The sequence below is a fragment of the Paroedura picta genome, chromosome 13, assembly GCF_049243985.1.
Source record: "Paroedura picta isolate Pp20150507F chromosome 13, Ppicta_v3.0, whole genome shotgun sequence".
NCBI lineage: Eukaryota > Metazoa > Chordata > Lepidosauria > Squamata > Gekkonidae > Paroedura > Paroedura picta.
In genome coordinates, this window is record NC_135381.1 from 99,483 (window position 1) to 119,348 (window position 19,866).

At 45.4% G+C, this 19,866-nt stretch overlaps 1 protein-coding gene across 8 annotated transcripts in view; it reads right to left on the reverse strand.

Annotated features, from left to right (window-relative positions):
• CHEK2 (checkpoint kinase 2) overlaps positions 1 to 19,866 on the reverse strand; it is a 31,283-nt gene that overhangs the window by 7,895 nt on the left and 3,522 nt on the right. For 3 of the 8 annotated variants that reach the window (XR_013226134.1, XM_077307389.1, XM_077307394.1), the window contains exons 3-10: positions 18,825 to 18,972; positions 17,506 to 17,596; positions 16,983 to 17,091; positions 12,769 to 12,825; positions 11,481 to 11,542; positions 9,876 to 9,975; positions 7,444 to 7,620; positions 2,597 to 2,760 (exon numbers count right to left, since the gene is read on the reverse strand). Coding sequence is in view for 7 of the 8 variants with exons in the window: in XM_077307389.1 (XP_077163504.1) it covers positions 2,597 to 2,760; positions 7,444 to 7,620; positions 9,876 to 9,975; positions 11,481 to 11,542; positions 12,769 to 12,825; positions 16,983 to 17,091; positions 17,506 to 17,596; positions 18,825 to 18,972 (908 nt within the window). In the remaining variant the exon portion in view is untranslated. The remainder of the gene's footprint in view (positions 1 to 2,596; positions 2,761 to 7,443; positions 7,621 to 9,875; positions 9,976 to 11,480; positions 11,543 to 12,768; positions 12,826 to 16,982; positions 17,092 to 17,505; positions 17,597 to 18,824; positions 18,973 to 19,866) is intronic. The other 5 variants (XM_077307391.1, XM_077307393.1, XM_077307390.1 and 2 more) reach the window with 5 other exon arrangements.

Here is a 19,866-nt window from a genome sequence, read left to right on the forward strand (position 1 = left end):
GGCACATATGACTTGGTCTTGGGGTTCAGTATAAGGAGACCACAAGAGAACCTCTGACACATGTTCTACTAGAGTCCTCCTTGCATCTTTTGTCTATTGGCTTAACAAGTTACATCTTGTATAATCAGATAGCCAAATCTGACAATACTTGGTGTTTCCAGCTTTGAGCCAGAGGCATCCTGGCTACCGCTTCTAACCGCTACACCAGGTGCCGTAGCTTCTTATGCAACACACCTATATTGTAACCTAACAGATATGTGGAGGACTAGTGGGGCCTAGGCAATTTTATTTCTGCTCCAAAACAAATTCCTTTAATGAGTGCTTCCCTAGGATTCCCTAAAAATAAGCAGTAACATTACATGTGTGCCAATTTGATTCTCACATCTCTAAGAAGTTTACAAACCATCTATGCAGAAATGTCCTGCACACAGGAATTCACACCAATATTTCAGTCAAACTATACTCCACAAGGGCTATAAAGAACTTCAAAATAATTCAGTTTTCAATATAACTTATAGTTGAAAAACATACTTAAATATTTTATTCCAAGCTGTCCACCATGGATTCCCCCATAAAGTTGGACTACAAGCTACTAGGAACACAATTTTAGATACCACTATGACTGACCCTTGCTGGCAGTTTGTCCTCACCTCCAACCACTTCATATTTGCTGAAGATTTATTCCTTCTGATCAATAGCACACTTACATGGCATCACAATTTGCCAGTATTTTCATAGCTGACCTGGAGCAGCATTTACTTATATCCACCTTCAGGGTGGATAAAAAACAATGTTTTTGCTTTTTAAAAAATCATGGTTTTAAAATTTAGTTCAGGCTTTTAAAATTCTGAATTGGATTTTTTCATAGAATGCTTTGAGGGGAAAATCTATCTAAAAATAATTTTATTTAAGATATATTATAGTCCAAAAGTTATCCATAATGAAATATCTATTCTTTTCTTGCTGTATGAGGCTGTGTATTCATGCAATGAATAAATTTTTTGGTAAATAAATTAATCCGTTCACATAATGTCATGCTCTCCCAGAGGTTTCGATAAGATTATGTTGGGCAGTTTTTCTATCTCGAAGATATCACCGCAGATGCTTGGTTTTGAACTTCTCAAAACTATGAATTTGTGCCTGAAGAGATAACATGGCTCTTGACAGCAAAAAACATTATAAAATAAACATACAGAGACCTCAGTCCTATTTGTCCCCTGCAAATCTGCATACATAGAATCAAAACATTCTCTTTTAAGTGCTAAGTTTCAAGAAGTTAAATGGGTATGAGACTGTTTGGGATGTAACAGGTCTGGATAAGAAGGAGATGGGAAGAGCTCAGTGTGAGGAGGGAGATGCAAGCAGAATAAATGAGGGTCAAACTTTTTAAGCAGAATACTTCAGAAATCTTAGAATCCTTGTTGGAAGGTACCTCCAGGGTCATCTAGTCCAACCCCCTGCACGATGCAGGAACTCACAACTACCTGCCCGCCCAGTTACAATATGTCTAAGTTCATAAGATCTTAGAGATCTTATGTGAGTGTATCTTCACAGATGTTTAACTAATTACATGAACACACATGGAATGGAATGTTATTTTTTTAAAAATACAACAATTTAAATGACCCAGGAGTTCCTTTCCAACTCTGTTGTTCTATGAAATTGTTATTATTTTTCTCCTTCTAGTAAAGCACAGCTGAAAAGTTGTCCAAATATTAAATGGAGATTGTATACCTTACAATGATTTCATAATTGCCTATGAAGTGGTAAATAAGCCCTTTCAGTGGTCTGTTTTGCTTCCCTCCATTTGGAAGGAGGTGAAAGTGAAATTGAGGGTTTAAGTGGCTGCAAGCATTTTCACTGGTTCATTTCACTGGCCACCATTTGAAGGTAGGCAGTGAAATGGACCGGTCCGACCAGGATAGTTTGTTTTGGTACTTTTGGTTTGGTTGGGTTTTGGAACATCCCGAACCAGACTGGAATTTTTCGGTCTGTGCCCATCCTTAGTCATAAAGCTTCTCTGTTGTGGTGCTGGAACACCCTACCCAGCTATTATTTATTTATTATTTATTAATTGGATTTATATCCCGCCACTCCCGTGAGGCTATACTTAATCCAAGACCAGGAAACAATTTCTCTTCTCTTTTTTTAAACCTTTGTTTTACGTATACTAGAAATATCTATGTTGATATCATTTGAATAATACAATTACTGGCTTTTAGATATTGCTACTCTTAACTAGCCTCTGAATCATTTATATGCTGTCTGTGCTTACTCGATAGCATATTTCTATTGCTGTTTATTTTTAGTGTACTGTAGAAGAATATTGTGAATTTTTTAATTTGATTTTGAGAGACCTACTGTCTTCAGAAGTAAATCAACTGAGGAATCAATTATTAAGAGACAGAAACTATTATTATAGTTAATAATGTCCCTTGGAGTTCCCCATTCTGCTTGGGATGTAGCCTTACTTCCCTGATGGTAGGCCAGGATACAAACACAAAAGAGAAAAATATTTATTTTGGTATACTTGCTCACTTACATAAAGGCCTGAGAAAAAAAATGCAAGAGGAACAGGCAGCAACAAAGCTCTTACCACATGAAAAGGATCACTCCTAAGCTCCAGCAATCCACAGATCGCCCATAGCCAGTCGTCCCAACAGATTGGAGGACTTCAGGAGCAAGATAATTGGGGGTACCACACAAAGTCTGCATGAGAGATGTTTCACCAAGAATTTTGGACTGTCCAAAATCTGTAATCTTGCATGAAGGAAGTTGAGAAGAACAAATGAAAGTCAGAAGTTGCTACATCACAGTATGGAAATCTGTGCAAAAGGAGGGCTTTTTTCACTCCTGGGTCACTATTCGGAAGAAACGTGATACAGCAATTTTGTGATAAAAAGCAATAGAATCAGAATCACACAGAGCTGGAAGAGGCCACAAAGGGCCATCCACCTTCTCAGGGATTTAAGAATCACCCCCTCCTGACAGGTGCTCATCCAATCTCCTAAACACTTCCCATAAAGAAGACTCCACCACCCTCCAAGGCACCTTATTCCATCTACAAACAGCCCTCACAATTAAAAATGTTTTCTAATATTTAAGTGGAACCTCCATTCCCTAATATGAATCCATTAATCCTGGACCTTGTCTCTAAGGATTTATGCATCACATTTTTATTACCCCATGTACTTTACACTTCTCGCTACTAAAATTCATTTTGTTGGCTATGGCTCAATTTCTACATCTATCCAGATCTCCTTGAATAGGAGTCCTTTCCTCCGGGGTATTAAACAACCCACCTAATTTATTGTCATCTGCAGATTTGATCAACGTACCCTCTATTGTAGAGAGCCTCTTGTGGCGCAGAGTGGTAAGGCAGCGACATGTTGTCTGAAAGCTCTGCCCATGAGGCTGGGAGTTCAATCCCAGCAGCCGGCTCAAGGTTGACTCAGCCTTCCATCCTTCCGAGGTCGGTAAAATGAGTACCCAGCTTGCTGGGGGGTAAACGGTAATGACTGGGGAAGGCACTGGCAAACCACCCCGTATTGAGTCTGCCATGAAAACGCTGGAGGGCGTCACCCCAAGGGTCAGACATGACCCGGTGCTTGCACAGGGGACACCTTTATCTTTACCTTTTACCTTTACCCTCTATTGTCTCATCCAAATCATTAATTAAAATGTTAACACCAGACCCAGCAATGAACCCTGAGGTATACTGCTGGTCACCTCCCTCCAAGATGATGAACCACTGATGAGCACCCTTTGGGTTCTATCAGCCATCCACAATTACAAATCCATTTAATTGTGACATTGTCCATTCCTGTTATTATTAACTTTCTCACAAGAATACCATGGTGGACCTTATTAAAGGTTTTACTAAAATCAAGATCTACTACCATATATACTTGCATATAAGCCGACCCACATATAAGCCGGGGCACTTAATTTTATCACAAAATTTGGGCAAACTTATTGATTCGCATAAAAGCTGAGGGTGAGAAATGCAGCAGGATACTGGTAAATGTACAGGGTGGCCTAAGCGCTTAATCCATGCTCAATCATCACAAGCTTTCCCATCCAACCTCTCTCCCAACAAATACAGAAAAGTCAAGAGGATTTATTTATTTATTGTATTTCTATACCGCCCTCCCCGAAGGCTCAGGGCGGTTTACAGGAAACAACAAAATAGTACAGGTAACATCATTCATAGAGTCACAGAATCATAGAATCATAGAGTTGGAAGGGGCCATAAAGGCCATCGAGTCCAACTCCCTGCTCAATGCAGAATCAGCCCAAAGCATCCTAAAGCATCCAAGAAAAGTGTGTATCCAACCTTTGCTTGAAGACTGCCAGTGAGGGGGAGCTCACCACCCTCCTTAGGCAGCCTATTCCACTGCTTAACTGACTGTGAAATTTTTTGTCCTGATATCTAGCCTATATCGTTGTACTTGTAGTTTAAACCCATTACTGCGCGTCCTTTCCTCTGCAGCCAACGGAAACAGCATCCTGCCCTCCTCCAAGTCACAACCTTTCAAATACTTAAAGAGGGCTATCATGTCCCCTCTCAGCCTCCTTTTCTCCAGGCTGAACATTCCCAAGTCCCTCAACCTATCTTCATAGGGCTTGGTCTTTTGGCCCCAGATCATCTTCGTCGCTCTCCTCTGTACCCTTTCAATTTTATCTATGTCCTTCTTGAAGTGAGGCCTCCAGAACTGCACACAGTACTCCAGGTGTGGTCTGACCAGTGCCGTATACAATGGGACTATGACATCTTGTGATTTTCATGTGATGCCCCTGTTGATACAGCCCAAAATGGCATTCGCCTTTTTTACCGCTGCATCACACTGCCTGCTCATGTTTAGTTTACAATCCACAAGTACCCCAAGGTCTCGTTCACACACAGTGTTACCTAGAAGTGTATCCCCCATCCAGTAAGTATGCTTTTCATTTTTCTGACCCAGATGCAGAACTTTACACTTATCTTTATTAAATTGGATCTTGTTCTCATTTGCCCATTTTTCCATTGTGTTCAGATCTCGTTGAACTCTGTCTCTATCTTCTGGAGTAGCAGTCCCCAACCTTTCTCAGGTCAGGGACCGCCTCCGGGGTGAGGGGAGAGCCGACGGCCCGGGTGCTGCGAAAACGCGCACGCGCAGTTGCCACACATGCACATTTTCACCACCAATTGGCGATAACGCACATGCACGCAGTTGCCACCACCAGGGGGCACTAACGCGCATGCGTGGCAACTGTGCACATGCACATTTGTGAAACCGGCGTGCCGGCACCTGCGCCTGCCTCTTCCCTTCCTTCTCAATGCGGGCGGGGGGAGGCAGGCGCGGCTGTTGGCGGCCCGGTACCGTGGCCTTTGCGGCCCGGCACTGGGCCACAGACTGGGGGTTGATGACCCCCGTTCTGGAGTATTTGCTAGTCCTCCCAATTTGGTGTCATCTGCAGACTTGATGAGTAGTCCCTCCACCCCCTCATCTAGATCATTAATAAATATGTTAAAAAGTACCGGACCGAGCCCTGAGCCCTGACAAGTAACAGTAAGGTGGTGACAACGATAACTATTAATAGCTGCTGGTTTTTGTACCCCGCTTTTCACTAACCAAAGGAGTCTCAAAGCGGCTTACAATTGCCTTCCCTTCCTCTCTTGATGTCAGACACCCTGAGAGAGCACTGACAGAACTGCTCTGTGAGAACAGCTCTGGCAAGAGAACCAAACAGTGCCCCCCAGGCCAGCAAACCAGAGCAGAACAATAGTACCCAAAGTTGGCAACCTACTACAACAAGTACAACAGCTACCAAACTGGGGGCTACAGTGCCCCCCAGAACAAAACACTGAAAGAACTGTAAAACTGAAAACGGAAAGAACGGTAAAAATCAACTTTTAAAAGAAACACAACCCCAAGAAGAAAAGGCAAACAATGCTGCCCCTCAGGTAAAAGAAGAAACACTGAAAAAACAGTAAATCCAAAAGCCCCCCAAAACCCACCTCACCCCACCCACAAGAAACCAAAAGAATAGTTTGTAAGAAGTGATTAGGAAAAGAAGGGGGAGAAATATCAGAATCCCTCAGCCAAACCATTGATGTCCTACAAGCTGCCAGAGTAAACTTTCAAGATATTTGCAGAAGGTAATGGTTAGCTGGGACCAATGAGCTCACTTGCAACGAGCTTAGTTTTTAAGATCTTTGCAGAAGGCAAAGGTTAAATGGAAGCCACTAGCTCAAGGCAAAGGTTAACTGGAGGCCACTAGCTCACTTGCAAAGAGCTCAGGTTGCAGATGCAATGCTGCGATTGGCTGGCTGGGGGCATGTTGTTAATCAATTACCCGCGTATAAGCCAAGGAGATCTTTTAAGTGCTGGAAAATTTGGTTTATATGCGAGTATATACAGTATATCCACTGCATTTCCTGCATCTAGTCCATCAAAAAAAGAAGTAAGTTTAGTCTGGCAGGACTTATCACTGAGAAATCCATGCTGACTTTTATTAAGCACCACACTATCCTTTAAGTACTCACACACAGTCTGTTCAATGATCTGTTCCAAAACCTTTCCTAGTACCAAGGAACTGACTGATAGTTAGCTCTTGGGGACATATTTTTCCCCCTTAAAAAAATGGGGACCACTTTTGCCCTCCTCCAGTCCACTGGAACTTCCCCTGTTCCTCAGGACTTCCCACAAATGGTTGCTAAAAGTTCTGATATGTCCTCTGCCAATTCTTTCAACACTTTAGGATGTTACTCATCAGCTCTGGAGATTTAATTTCCTTTAGAGTAGTCAAATATTTCTGTACAACCTGTTTTTTAATCCTATATTTTATCCCTTCCTCAATATTCTCGATTTCATTTTCCCCCAGTAGAACACTTAACCTACATTAAAATCCAATGAAATCTACATGACTGTGGTGGAAGGAAGGTGGATTCTAGAACAAGAATGTCTGCAAGCTACCAGTACTGCTCCTCCCATACAATTCAACCCACCAGGTTTCGCAAGGCTGTCTTCCCAAACCTGGCTGCTCTGTGGGCCCATCTGCAGTCACAAGGCAGCTGACGTGGCAGCCCAAAGACTCATTTATGAATATTATTTAATTTTTTAGAAGTTGCTTGCAATCCCATTGATCAGGAGGAAGCTAGATATAAATATGGTTTATGACTTATTCCATTGTTCATTTCTTATGTTAGTGTTTTTCTGATTTTATTGTATTGTTTTTGTTTTTATTTTTATTAGATTATATACCACCCTTCCCTTTTGTGAGCCACCTCAAGCAAGTCCATGGAAAGACATCATATGCATTTCCTGTTAAGTTAAATCCAGAACGATCTCAAAGTTTTGTATGAAAAAGCCTTAAATATTTCATTACCTGATAAAACAATGGCATCAGTCAAAACTCATTCAAAGCAATGAACAGGTGGGGTGGGGGTTTCCTACATACCTTTATAAGACAGTTTTCCTCAGGAGATGACAGAAGCACGTTCTCCAGCTTCAAATCCCGATGAATAATGCCATGTTCATGGAGGTACTTCGCAGAGTGCCAAAGACATAAAAATGATGGTGCAATTATGACTGCTACAGACCAGTAGATTGCAAAACTTTGCACAATCAAACATTCCTGAAAACAAGCATTTATAGCATCTTGCTAGCTGTCTGGTAGGTTTTAATGACTACCTTAATATTTATACTTAGGACATATTTTAATAATTACGCCCATAAGAGGACATTACAACAATCCATATGAATTGTTCTAAACTGCAAGAAGAATGCACAGAGTTGATCTGGAAGGATGCTGCCTGTCTACACACACACACACGTGTCCGCCTCCCAGGGCGCCTCTGAATGTCCCTGTGGCATCTAGTATATTCTGCAATGAACATACTATAACCCCTCCAATCCATTCTTAACTGATGTAACTACGAGTTGGACTCACCAGTTTGTCCACTGGCAAAATGGAGGACAGAGCACTCACACCCCTCCCCCCCAAAAAACACTGAAAAAGCTGTGTTCAGGATCACAAGATCTGCATGGATAAAAGCCACATAGAATGGGGCCTGCAGTAAGGAGAACTGGCAGCAAAGGCGGAGTTGAGTGGTGAGGGGGGGCTGCGGAGTTGAGTTGGGGGTTGAGAAGGGTGGCTGCCTACCTGCCTTGTCGGCGGGCAGTCACGTAATGGTGGCTATCGGCCGAAGGCGGCGCAGGTTGGGGGGTGGGTGGGTTGAGAAGGGTCGGTGGCTGGGTGTTTGGGGGCAGGGAAGCTGCGGTGGCGAAGTTGAGTGGCGAGGGGGGCAGCGGAGTTGAGTTGGGGGTTGAGAAGGGTGGGCGTCTGGGGGCAAGGAAGCGGCAGTGGCGGAGTTGAGTGGCCAGGGGGGGATGGGGGGAAGAGTTGGGGGTTGAGAAGGATGGGTGGCTCGGTGTTTGGGGGCGGGGTGGCGAAGTTGAAGTGGCGAGGGGGGTTGGCGGAGTTGATTTTGGGGTTGAGAAAGGTGGGTGGCTGGGTGTTTGGGGGCGGGGGAGCAGCGGCAGAGTTGAGTGGCGAGGGAGGGCAGGGGGAAGTGTTGGGGGTTCAGAAGGGTGGGTGCCTGGGTGTTTGTGGGCAGGGAATCGGCGGCTGTGGATTTGAGTGGCAAGGGGGGGGGGCGAGGGGGAAGAGGGCGAGGTTGAGAACGTTGGTTGCCTACCTGCCTTGTCGGCGGGCAGCCGTGTAATGTCGGCTGTTAGCCGAAGGCGGCGCGGGTTGGGGGGTGGGCGGGTCAGGAGGCATGACTCATCAGTCCAGAGGCAAGGGACCAGCTGACTGGGCCCTCCGCTTTTCAGTCCGGGGAAAAGGGGCCACACACCGCTTTTCAGTCCGGGGAAAAGGGGCCGGGGAAAAGATGTGTACTGCACAGACCAAAAAAACTTTTTTGAGGGCTCCACACTGAATACTTATAGTGCAAAAAATTATCATCACACCCTCCCCCCTTTGGCAATGACAAAACTTCCACGAGAGATTGGCCCCTTGCCCCTTCCCGCCCACCCCCCAACCTGTGCTGCCTTCAGCCGACAGCCGGCATTACACGGCTGCCCACCGACCCCTCTCAACCCCACCCTCTTCCCCCTCACCACCCCTTGCCACTCAACTCTGCCGCCGCCGATTCGCCACCCCCAAACACCCAGCCACCCACCCTTCTGAACCCCCAACTCTTCCCCCGCCCCCCCTCACCACTCAACTCCGCCAATCGTTGGCCCCCCATCCCGGACCGATCCCTCCCCCACACCCCTTACTGCTTTATTTATACCGCTCCTATGGAGCGGCGTAAAGATGTGTACTGCACAGAACAAAAAACTCTTTTGAGGGCTCCACACTGAGTACTTATAGTGCAAAAAATTATCATCCCTCCTTTGGCATTGACAAAACTTCCAAGAGAGATCTTCCTGCACAAGATTTCCAGATGTCACCCCTGGGACACAAGGAAGATGGACAAGGTGCGAAGAGAAAAGAGCTTCTCCTACCAAGGAACAAGAAGACTGGGCTGCCAAGCTCCTTTTCCACTTGAACTGGAGCCTCAGATGGCAGAAGACATTTCATCTCCAGGTGCTGGAGAACAGCATTTGCTTTGAAGACTCCATGACCCACAAGGCAGAATTTTTTTTGGTATGCTGTACTTTGAAGCAGTAAAGCTATGCACAATTCTATGCAAACATCCTTGTTCATCCCCAGGGGCCACGAAAGCCAGTGCCTTGAGGTAGCAAAACAAAACAGGCTCTCTTGTCACCAATCAGCATTAGTAGACATTTAAAAGGAAGTACTGCAGTCCAGGCGAGGCCACAGTATTGATGCACAGCTAGTCATCCATCCACCCCAATTTGTTTTGTGGCACTGAGAATTACCTGTACAGCCAATAGCATCTGATAGAAATAAAGCTTGCAGATTGCTTCACTCAGTCTTGCTGGGGGTAGAACCTTGTCAAAAAGCTCCCCCCCTTCCATCCTGAAAGGCAAGTTAAGAGGGAGATTCATCTCTTAATAGCTTGTATTCAGAAGCCATTCAGAGAACTGACAACCAAGATTAACTTCAGGCAGACTGAGGCCATATTAACCTACAAGGCCTTTCCCAGAGAAATGACTACAAGTGCCTCTGCCTTTCGTTCAGAGGGGCGGTAGATGACTTCCAGGGTCAAGGCCTGCCCTATGGCAGCCCCTCACCTGTGAAACACCTTCCACCATGTTTTCCAGCTTTTCATTCATTGATGGCCTTCAGGTGAAATTTTTCCTATGCTGCTATGATTTTCAATGTATTGATTTTACTCCTGGTTAAATTTGAAGAGATTTTATTATTTTATCAGTTTAAACATATTTAAAATTTTTCTGCAATCCAATTATGAGATTGGATCCAGGTATGAGAAGTGAAAACTCATAATTTATGAAGAAAATAATAAAACACCTTTGCATGGGTAAACTAAGATAGGAATAGGAGAAAGGTTTTCCCTTTGGACTTGAAAGAACATCTTCCCATGGGGGGGGGCAGAGCGCTATGTCAGTCAATCATCACTCATGATGTTCCAAGCAGGTGACGTGTCTTCCTAGGAGGGGATGGGGTGCGGCAGCAGATCTTCCTCCTACACCAGCCTCAATCAGAGATGTCCATCTTACAGGCCCTGCAAAGTCTACAGCTCCCACAGAGCTTTCAACTCTTTCGGGAGCACACTTCACCAGCTATGGGCCAGGACCCAAAAGGCCCTGGCCAAGGCTAGGCAAGCTTCCCTTGTGCCAGGAATGACCAACAAATTGGTACATTCAGTGCAAGGGGCATAGGACAACAGGCAGTTCCTCAGATATGTGGGTCCCAGACCACAAAGAGCCTTAAAGGTTGAAACCAAAACGAACTGGATCCAGACCACAACTGGCAACCAATGTAGCTGCCTCAGCACAGGGTGTACATTGGCCCCTCCAAGGTGTTCCTGGGAGAACCCTAGCAGCTGCATTCTGCACCAGCTGCAAGAGCAGGCCCCTGTAGAGTGAGTTACAGAAGTCAATTCTGGAGGTTACCATCGCATGGATCACCATAGCTAAATGCTCAGATAGAGCGCTTAGTAGCCTCGCCTGGCATACATGGAAAAATGCCTGGCAAGCTACTTTCCTGACCTGTGCCTCCATGGTCAGCAAAGCATATAAGGTCGCTCCCAAGTTTCTGGCCTGGGGTGCGGTGGTCAACTGCATCCTGGCTAGTACAGGTAAACGTGCTTCCTATTCTGCCCGCCTCCTACCCACCCATAGGACCTCCATCTTGGAGGGGTTGAGTTTCAGGCGACTCTGCTCACAGTCATCTGACTCAGGACGTGGCAGCTCCATCTGTATTTTTTTATATATGCGGGATAAGGGTGAGTAGCTTCTAAAAAATTCTTCCCATTCATTTTCATTTAAATTGTTAGGCTCAAGTACCCTGCCTGAAGCAAAACATATACACAGAAACACAAAGTCAAAGTGGTTACTTACAATTCCAACACAATGTAAAAATCTTTTCCTTCAAAGAAGTCAATAATCTTGATCAAGCAGGGCTGTAACAAGCAAGGAAATCAGGAAAACATTCAAGCCACCCTCAAAGAAAGTCAGAGAAATGTGTGGAATTAAACCACAACAAATATCTGGCAGCAAATGCATTTTGTTTTTGCAGCTCCTCTTCAGAGAACACTGCAGAAATTTGTGGAAGACATGGGGCACCTACCCACACCAAAGCCACTCTATGGGAAATGGATGCCTGAAGAACTGAGTTTAAGGAAGGTGACAAGAGACAAAGTTCTAGAATTACGAAGCAAACTGGAAACTCACACGTCTGCAGACCCAGAAGGCATACAGCCAAGGCCTCTTAAGGAACTCAGAAACAAAACTGTTGATCTGCTGACAAGAATTATCAAGCACACTGAGGAACTAGGACTGCTGAGGGAATACCAGCATTGTTTCTGGAAAGAACTCACCAGCATTTGAATTCTTTGAGCAAGTTAAACATGTGAATAAGGGTAGACATCAAAGGTAGACATCAAAGACTTGGACTTCCAAAAGTCTACCTCATCAAGGATTCCCTAGTAAACTCAGCAATCATGTGGTCAAGTCCTTTTATGGATTAAAAACATATAAGTAGCAGGAAGCAGCAACACATGGACAGTTCTCCCAATGGAAGTAAGTAAGCAGTGGGATCTCACAAGGATTAAGTACAAGGGCTGGTGCTATTTAAGTTGATCATAAATGGTTGGGAACTAGGGACATGCCAAGTGGCCAAGTTTACAATAATACTAAATTATTCAGAATGGTGAAAACCAAGTGAACTGTAAAGAGCTACAGGAGGATCTCTCTCTAAACTAGGCGAGTGGCAAATGAATCTCATAGTGAGTTAAATTTAAAGTGGCACATATTGAAATAAGTCCTCAGGGAATGGTGGCATATAAATTAAAAATACTAATTTTAAATGTATTCTGACTTGGTCTGAACCTGAGATTAACATATCTTGGGGTTGTAGTGGAAAGCTCAACAAATGTCTAAATGTCTAACAAAGGTCCTTTAAGAAAAAAGATTGGCTGCTGTGTGAAACAGGAGGCTGAACTGGATGGACTGCAAGAACAAGGGACATATGCTCTGTAATCCTAACGCCACTCTCCAATTAGTTTTAAAGAAAAGAATCAAAACAGTATTTCTCAGAACCATAACCAAGGTTTTATTGACAACAAGGAAGAGAAAGATGCGCAACGTTCAAATAACAAAGTAGACACATTTTTATAGATACACTTACATGCTCAACTTTCTTCAAAATTTCCACTTCTGTTTCCACATTAAAAGGCCTTTCCTGCTTTTAAACAGCGGAACATCATGTCACTTGCGTAGCATTTGCATAAGACTAATCACACTGTCTTAGGTGCAGTGCAAGTTAAAACCGGAACATGAAAGCTCACAGTTGTACTACATGAATACCCTTTCCCATGGAGTCTGAACAGGAGGCAACCTGCTCTGATGTACATTTCAAAGCAAAAACTCCAGAAGACTCAAATATTAATGTACCATCCAAAACAAGAACACATCACTCACAGGGAGATCTTAAAATCTGAAGACCTAAGTAAATGGTACATTTAAACCTGCCTCTCCATAGTCTGTCTGATCCAAGCCGGAGACAGGGATTAGACAGAAACGGAGGCTGGGGGCTACAAACTGCTCAAGGGAGCCCTTCAAATTAATGAACTGATTTTACTCCTTAGGTTTAGAACCATGGATCCAGTAGCTAGACTGGGAAATTCAAAGGAAGCAGTTTCTTGAATGCCTGTGCCAGTTCTAGGCTTTAGAAGGTTGCAAATTCCGAGCCCTCCAACACAGGAATCAAGCCTATCTGGTTTTAACACAGGGCACACACTGGGGACGACGGTGAGAGTGAACCGATTTTCTCACTATCACATCTTAAGAGGCACAGATAAGGGGCCATACTTGTACTGGGTTGGACTAGATGGCATGTCTCTGTCCAGCTGCTGCTTGAAGACTGTCAGTGAGGGGGAGCTCCCCACCTCCTTAGGCAGTTGATTCTACTGCTGAACTACTCTGACATTTTTCCTGATATGTAGTCCATATCATTCTCCATGTAGTTTAAACCCATTACTGCGGGTCCTATCCGCTGCTGCCAACAGGAACCTTTCCCTGCCCTTCTCTAAGTCAGTGGTCCCCAACCTTTCTGAGGCTGGGGACCGGCAGGGCATCGGGCCGCGCCCGCGCGGACCACGCCCGCACAGCGGGCTGTGCCCACGTGGGCCATGCCCGCGCGTCGGGCTGCGCCTGTGGGCCGCGCCCGCACGGGCCGCGCATGCGCGATGCGCAGCCCGGGCCTGATTCCCTCTCCCCGCCCTCCCACAGTAAGAAGCTTCCCGGGCCGCAAGCTTGCAGCCTGGGAAGTTTTTTACTGCGGGGGGGCGGGGAGAGGGAGGCGCGGCCCGGCACCGGGCCGCGGCCCGCAGGTTGGGGACCACTGCTCTAAGTGATAACCTTTCAGATACTTAAAGACAGCAATCAGGTCCCTTCTCAACCTCCTCCAGGCTGAACATTCTCAAGTCCCTCAGCCTTTCCTCACAGGGCTGAGGAAATCACTCATACAAAGTCCTGCCAAGGCCACAAATGTAAGCATACAGGAAGTTCAATATTTTCCACAAAAAAGATTCCTATATGATGTATTTAGGACTGAGATGCATTTATTCATCAAAATATCTATACCCTACCTTTCAGCTCAACTGCCCCATAGCTGCCAAATATTTTGCACAAACAAAACATATGCACTATGCTGGAAAGCAGGAGCTACAGAGCATTTTAACTCAGCACCTAAAACAATTCCCTATCCATAAAGTCCTGGGGGACTTTAATGTCCATGCAAAATTGTCGTCCTCTGGCAATGGACTGGACCTGGTGTCAGCCATGGCGACACTAGGGCTCTTGCAATTTGTTGTTGGCACTACCCACCAGGCAGGCCACAACCTGGATCTGATTTTCGGTGCAGGGCTGAACATGGATCCGGTCACAGCTACTGCCGTGCCATGGTCGGACCACTCTACCCTTAAGACCCGGCTTAGGCTGCCACCTCCCCCTCAGTTGGGCACCAAGCACTTCTCTAGATAGATTGGTCAGTGACTGGCATGACAGATTGCTGGTCACCATTTATGAGATAGCTCCCAGACATCCTCTCCGTCCCCGTCTCAAGCGGGCCCCATAGTACACCAAGGAACTCCGCGAGAAGAAACGGGAACTGAAACGACTAGAGCGAGTTTGCAGGAAGACTCGTGACGAAGAATCGAGAGACTCTTATAGCATCATCAGACTGGAGGGAGGTGAGTAGCGGGGTACCTCAGGGCTTGGTGCTCGGCCCGGTACTTTTTAACATATTTATTAATGATCTAGATCTAGATGAGGGGGTGGAAGGACTACTCATCAAGTTTGCAGACAACACCAAATTGGGAGGACTGGCAAATACTCTGGAAGATAGAGACAGAGTTCAACGAGATCTGAACACAATGGAAAAATGGGCAAATGAGAACAAGATGCAGTTTAATAAAGATAAGTGTAAAGTTCTGCATCTCAGTCAGAAAAATGAAAAGCATGCCTACTGGATGGGGGATACGCTTCTAGGTAACACTGTATGTGAACAAGACCTTGGGGTACTTGGTTGAGGGACTTGGGAATGTTCAGAAAAGGAGGTTAAGAGCGGACATGATAGCCCTCTTTAAGTATTTGAAAGGTTGTCACTTGGAGGAGGGCAGAATTCTGTTTCCGTTGGCTGCAGAGGAAAGGACACGTAGTATTGGGTTTAAACTACAAGTACAATGATATAGACTAGATATCAGGAAAAAAAATTTCACAGTCAGAGTAGTTCAGCAGTGAAATAGGCTGCCTAAGGAGGTGGTGAGCTCCCCCTCACTGGCAGTCTTCAAGCAAAGGTTGGATACACACTTTTCTTGGATGCTTTAGGATGCTTAGAGCTAATCCTGCGTTGAGCAGGGGGTTGGACTAGATGGCCTGTATGGCCCCTTCCAACTCTATGATTCTATAATTCTACTAGTAATCAAGCCCACTGTATGACCAATACAGCGGGCGCCAGGTACTTGCAGTCTTGCGGGTGCTCCGTGGTAGCGGGCTGTCGGCGGGGGCTCCCCCGGCCAGCGGTCTGTCGACGGCGGCTCCCTTGGGCGGTGGCCTCGGGGGTTCCCTTGCGGCAGGGAGCCCCCGGCAGCCGCGCCCCTCGGGGGCCTCCTTGCGGGCAGCCTGATGCATCGGTGGCGCTTCGCGCCTCCGACGCATCAGGCCGCTGGCAAAGGAGTCAGGCCGCTGGCAAAGGAGCAACTGCGAGCCGTGCTGTGCGCGGTTCGCAGTTGCTGGGGCTCCTTGGCCGTGTTTGGAGAGAACAATGAGTTACTTCAGACGACTCTCATTAGATGAAGTGGACAGGATGCTAGCAACAACGAGGCCAACCACTTGCCCCTCCCACTGGAGCAAAGGTGGTGAGCCCCTGGGTTTTAAAATATATCAATTTTAATAATTTGTTTTAATGTGTTTTTAATTGCTCAACTGTTTGGATCAATGTTGTAAGCTGCCCTGAGCCCTTGGGTGAAAAATAAATAAAATTATTCCCTGCTGAGGTCTGCCCTCCCCACTACACCCTCCCAAACTCCAGGAATTCCTCAGTCTGGAGTTGGCAACCATATGTAGTTTGTTAGGGGAGTCCTGTTGAGCATTTGACAGGGATGTCTGCAGGTTTTATAAAGGGTAATTCTTGCTCCTAGTGCTTTAGCATTGCTACTAATCCAATTGGGTAAGAAACAGAGTTTCCTATCTGAAACTGTCCCCAGCTGCAGTGGTTGGAGGGCACCCTGAGAGGGGGAAAAGGAAGGTGGTCAAGCTTGGATCTGTCCTTTTCTTTATACTGTCTCCTTTGCTGTGACCTGCTCCTTTCTGCTTCTCTTAGGCACATTCAAGGCAGGGTCAGTCACCTTGTTCAGAGGAGGCGAGGAAGTATGTTGAAGTCTGCCTCCCCTGCTGTTGCAGCTAGACGATTTGGAGAGGGCCCATGAGTGCTTCTACCTGCAGAGTTATTTTGCTGGCTGTTTTGCCCTTGGGCAGGTACAACCAGCATGCTCTCTTTTTAGCTGTCACTGCCAAATTCAGCCATTTAAAGGAGTCAAGCTTGCTTTGCCAGTTACTTGCTCTTGTGTTTCCACGCTACTGCTGTGCTCCAGATGTATGTCACTGCATTTAGCTGACAAGTCCAGAGATTTAGGTTAATCCCCTCCCCCCCAAGCAAGGATCTGTATGTCCCAGTTGCTGGGTAGCTCTGGAAATGACAGTGTGTAAGAGAGTTAGCAGGTCAGTTTTTCTTTTTCTGTGGCCCCAATCTGAAGATTTAATCATCCACAGATGGGCCACAGTTGACTGTTAAAATACATATATAATATACAATATTTATATATATATATGTATACTTACAATCTCTGGCAAAGCATCTGTCCTAAACCTTGACTTATTTATTATTTTTATAGCAACTTTGCGACAGGTGGTCCTTTCAAATGCCAGCTTCACCTCTCCACAGGCACCACTAGCAGAAAAATTGAGGATTTTCAGAAGGTAAATCTTTGGAAGGAAATACATATTAAGTTCCACCTTACCAGGGTGCCTGAATTAACCAAAGAATGCTGCCCAGCTGCTCCCAGGCCAACTGTACAAGGTGGGAAAAGGCCAATGGTTAGCTAAATTCCTAGGGACTCCAACATACACGCTGCTCGGAGTCAACCTAGTAACTTCCCAATAAAACATCCACAGGGAACAGACCAGCAATATCACAACACTAGTTCATAGTGCTGGTGTGCCCTGCTATCATGGGGAAACAAGATCACCATTGGAACTGCTTTGCTCTACGCTACACCCCCAAGAGTAGCATCATTCAGGTAATACAGCACAAAAATATCCTGCCCAAACTACATTTTGCGTCACAAATATTATTCTAACTTACCTTCCCAAAGTTTTTGAGATTATGTATTTCTCTCTGAGCTCATTTGGATACTCTAGCTGGCCATCCACCATGAGATCAATAAACAGAAACACTGTAAAAACAAATGAAGAATGCAGCTCTGCTTTACTAGCATGCTGGCTCCCAGTTTACTCATCCAGTAGCTGCTACCACAACATATGTGGTGGGGGGATGTAAATAATTTCAGGGACAAAGCAAGTACAGATCAGTTTGGATCTGAGCACCAAAATAAGTGCTAAGAATAATCAACCACGGTTACATTCAATCATCTGTAACTATTTCCCAAATGCATAGCTCAAGACGTTAAGCCATATGCTGTGGAGCAGAACCTTACACAATGGATATTTATTAAACATTCATCACTATTTATTTATTCAGCTTGTAGCTCTCCTTCCGAACTCAATACAATCCTTACCAGTTCCTCTAAATATTTGTGAAACAGCCATACGGGCGGCGCTGTCCAGGACACAGGAACCTGCTGTCCGGCCGGCGCTTCCACTCCAGAGGGCCAATCTGGCCACGCCCAGCAAAGCATCTGGATTGGGCTGGCCCCTCCGACACAGCGAGAAGTCTTTGCGGGCCAAGGGGCAGCTCTCCTGATGGTGCAGCTGGCGGCGGCGAGGGGGCCTTGCCCCTCGGCCCGCGAACGCCACGCTGATACAGTAAGCTGCCGGGGTGAGGCCTTCACCTTTGCCCTTTCCATTCCCCCTTCTGCCCCTTTCAAAGCCCATTTTTTTTAAATGGGCTTTGAAGCTAGTCTAATAAATAATGTAATCAAATAAGGATTAAAGAATTCTGAACAAGCATACAATAAAAGAAATCTTCTGCAGAAAAACAGCATGCATTCAGTAGGAAACACAACAGTGTAATGCCCACAGCCAACAGATATAGTCTACAGGTCAGTGGGGCATAGTCCTCAATCCCTTGCTCTTCATCAAGCACCTTCCTGAACCATCCTGGCATAAGCTTATTAGCTTTATAGAAAATCTCTTCCTGAAGAACTCCATTTTACACAGTTTGAGGAATGACAGAGGCTTCTCTAAAACAAATTATTCAGGAATAGGTTTCCAAGCCTTTTTCCAAAAACTGGGTAAAAGAACAGTTGTGATAAAAAAACCCCCCCTTCACAATATTAACAGACCTCATATAACCCCAAGGAACACATCCAGGTCAAACAACCAAGAAAAGCAGTGCATGACTCTTATCTATAACGGCATTTACTAGCTTGCAACTCAAGTACTGTTGATGGAATCACAGTCTTCTATAAAGCAGAGTGAACACCAGGCAAATACTTATCTTACCTTTGTTACGAGGCAGAGCAACAGCAATTTCAGCATTCTGGGTCAAGGGAAGTTTGTTCCCCTTCCTAATGCGTTGACCATTGACATATGTGCCATTTGCACTGTGGTCTTCGATATAAGCGACTTGCGAGTTTCTGGGTCCTGGCTCCTTGGAGAAAGGACAATTAACTACCCTGTGCCAGAAGGTAAGGTGGCAGTCACAGCTGAGCTACATATCAAATATCAGAACCCATCTTCAGCCCCCCCCCCCCACACAACACACTTGAATACAGACCTCAAGAGAACAAGAATTGTGGTCTATCTCTTATGCAGGCAGAAATTATAATAGTTCAAGGCTGTGCAGCATCAGCCTAATTGTATTGATTCTTGTGGACAGCCAAACACAACTGTCTTATTAGATCACCAATAAATTCTCTTCCTCTGAAGGGACCAAGCCCTATGAAGATAGGCTGAGGGACTTGGGAATGTTCAGCCTGGAGAAAAGGAGGTTGAGAGGGGACATTTATTTATTTATTTGTTTATTTTTTATTTGATTTGATTTCTATACCGCCCTTCCATATGGCTCAGGGCGGTTTACATACAACATCACAGGGGGATACATGATAGCCCTCTTTAAGTATTTGAAAGGTTGTCACTTGCAGGAGGGCAGGATGCTGTTTCCGTTGGCTGCAGAGGAGAGGACACGCAGTAATGGGTTTAAACTACAAGTACAACGATATAGGCTAGATATCAGAAAAAAAATTTCACAGTCAGAGTAGTTCAGCAGTGGAATAGGCAGCCTAAGGAGGTGGTGAGCTCCCCCTCACTGGCAGTCTTCAAGCAAAGGTTGGATACACACTTTTCTTGGATACTTTAGGATGCTAGGGCTGATCCTGCGTTGAGCAGGGGGTTGGACTAGATGGCCTGTGTGGCCCCTTCCAACTCTATGATTCCATGAATAAAGGGGCACCATGGCAGGGCACAACCAAAGGAGTCAACAATTTAAACTGAAAAACTCCCCAAACACTTCAATATGAAGCACCAACCGCCAGCTACCATACAG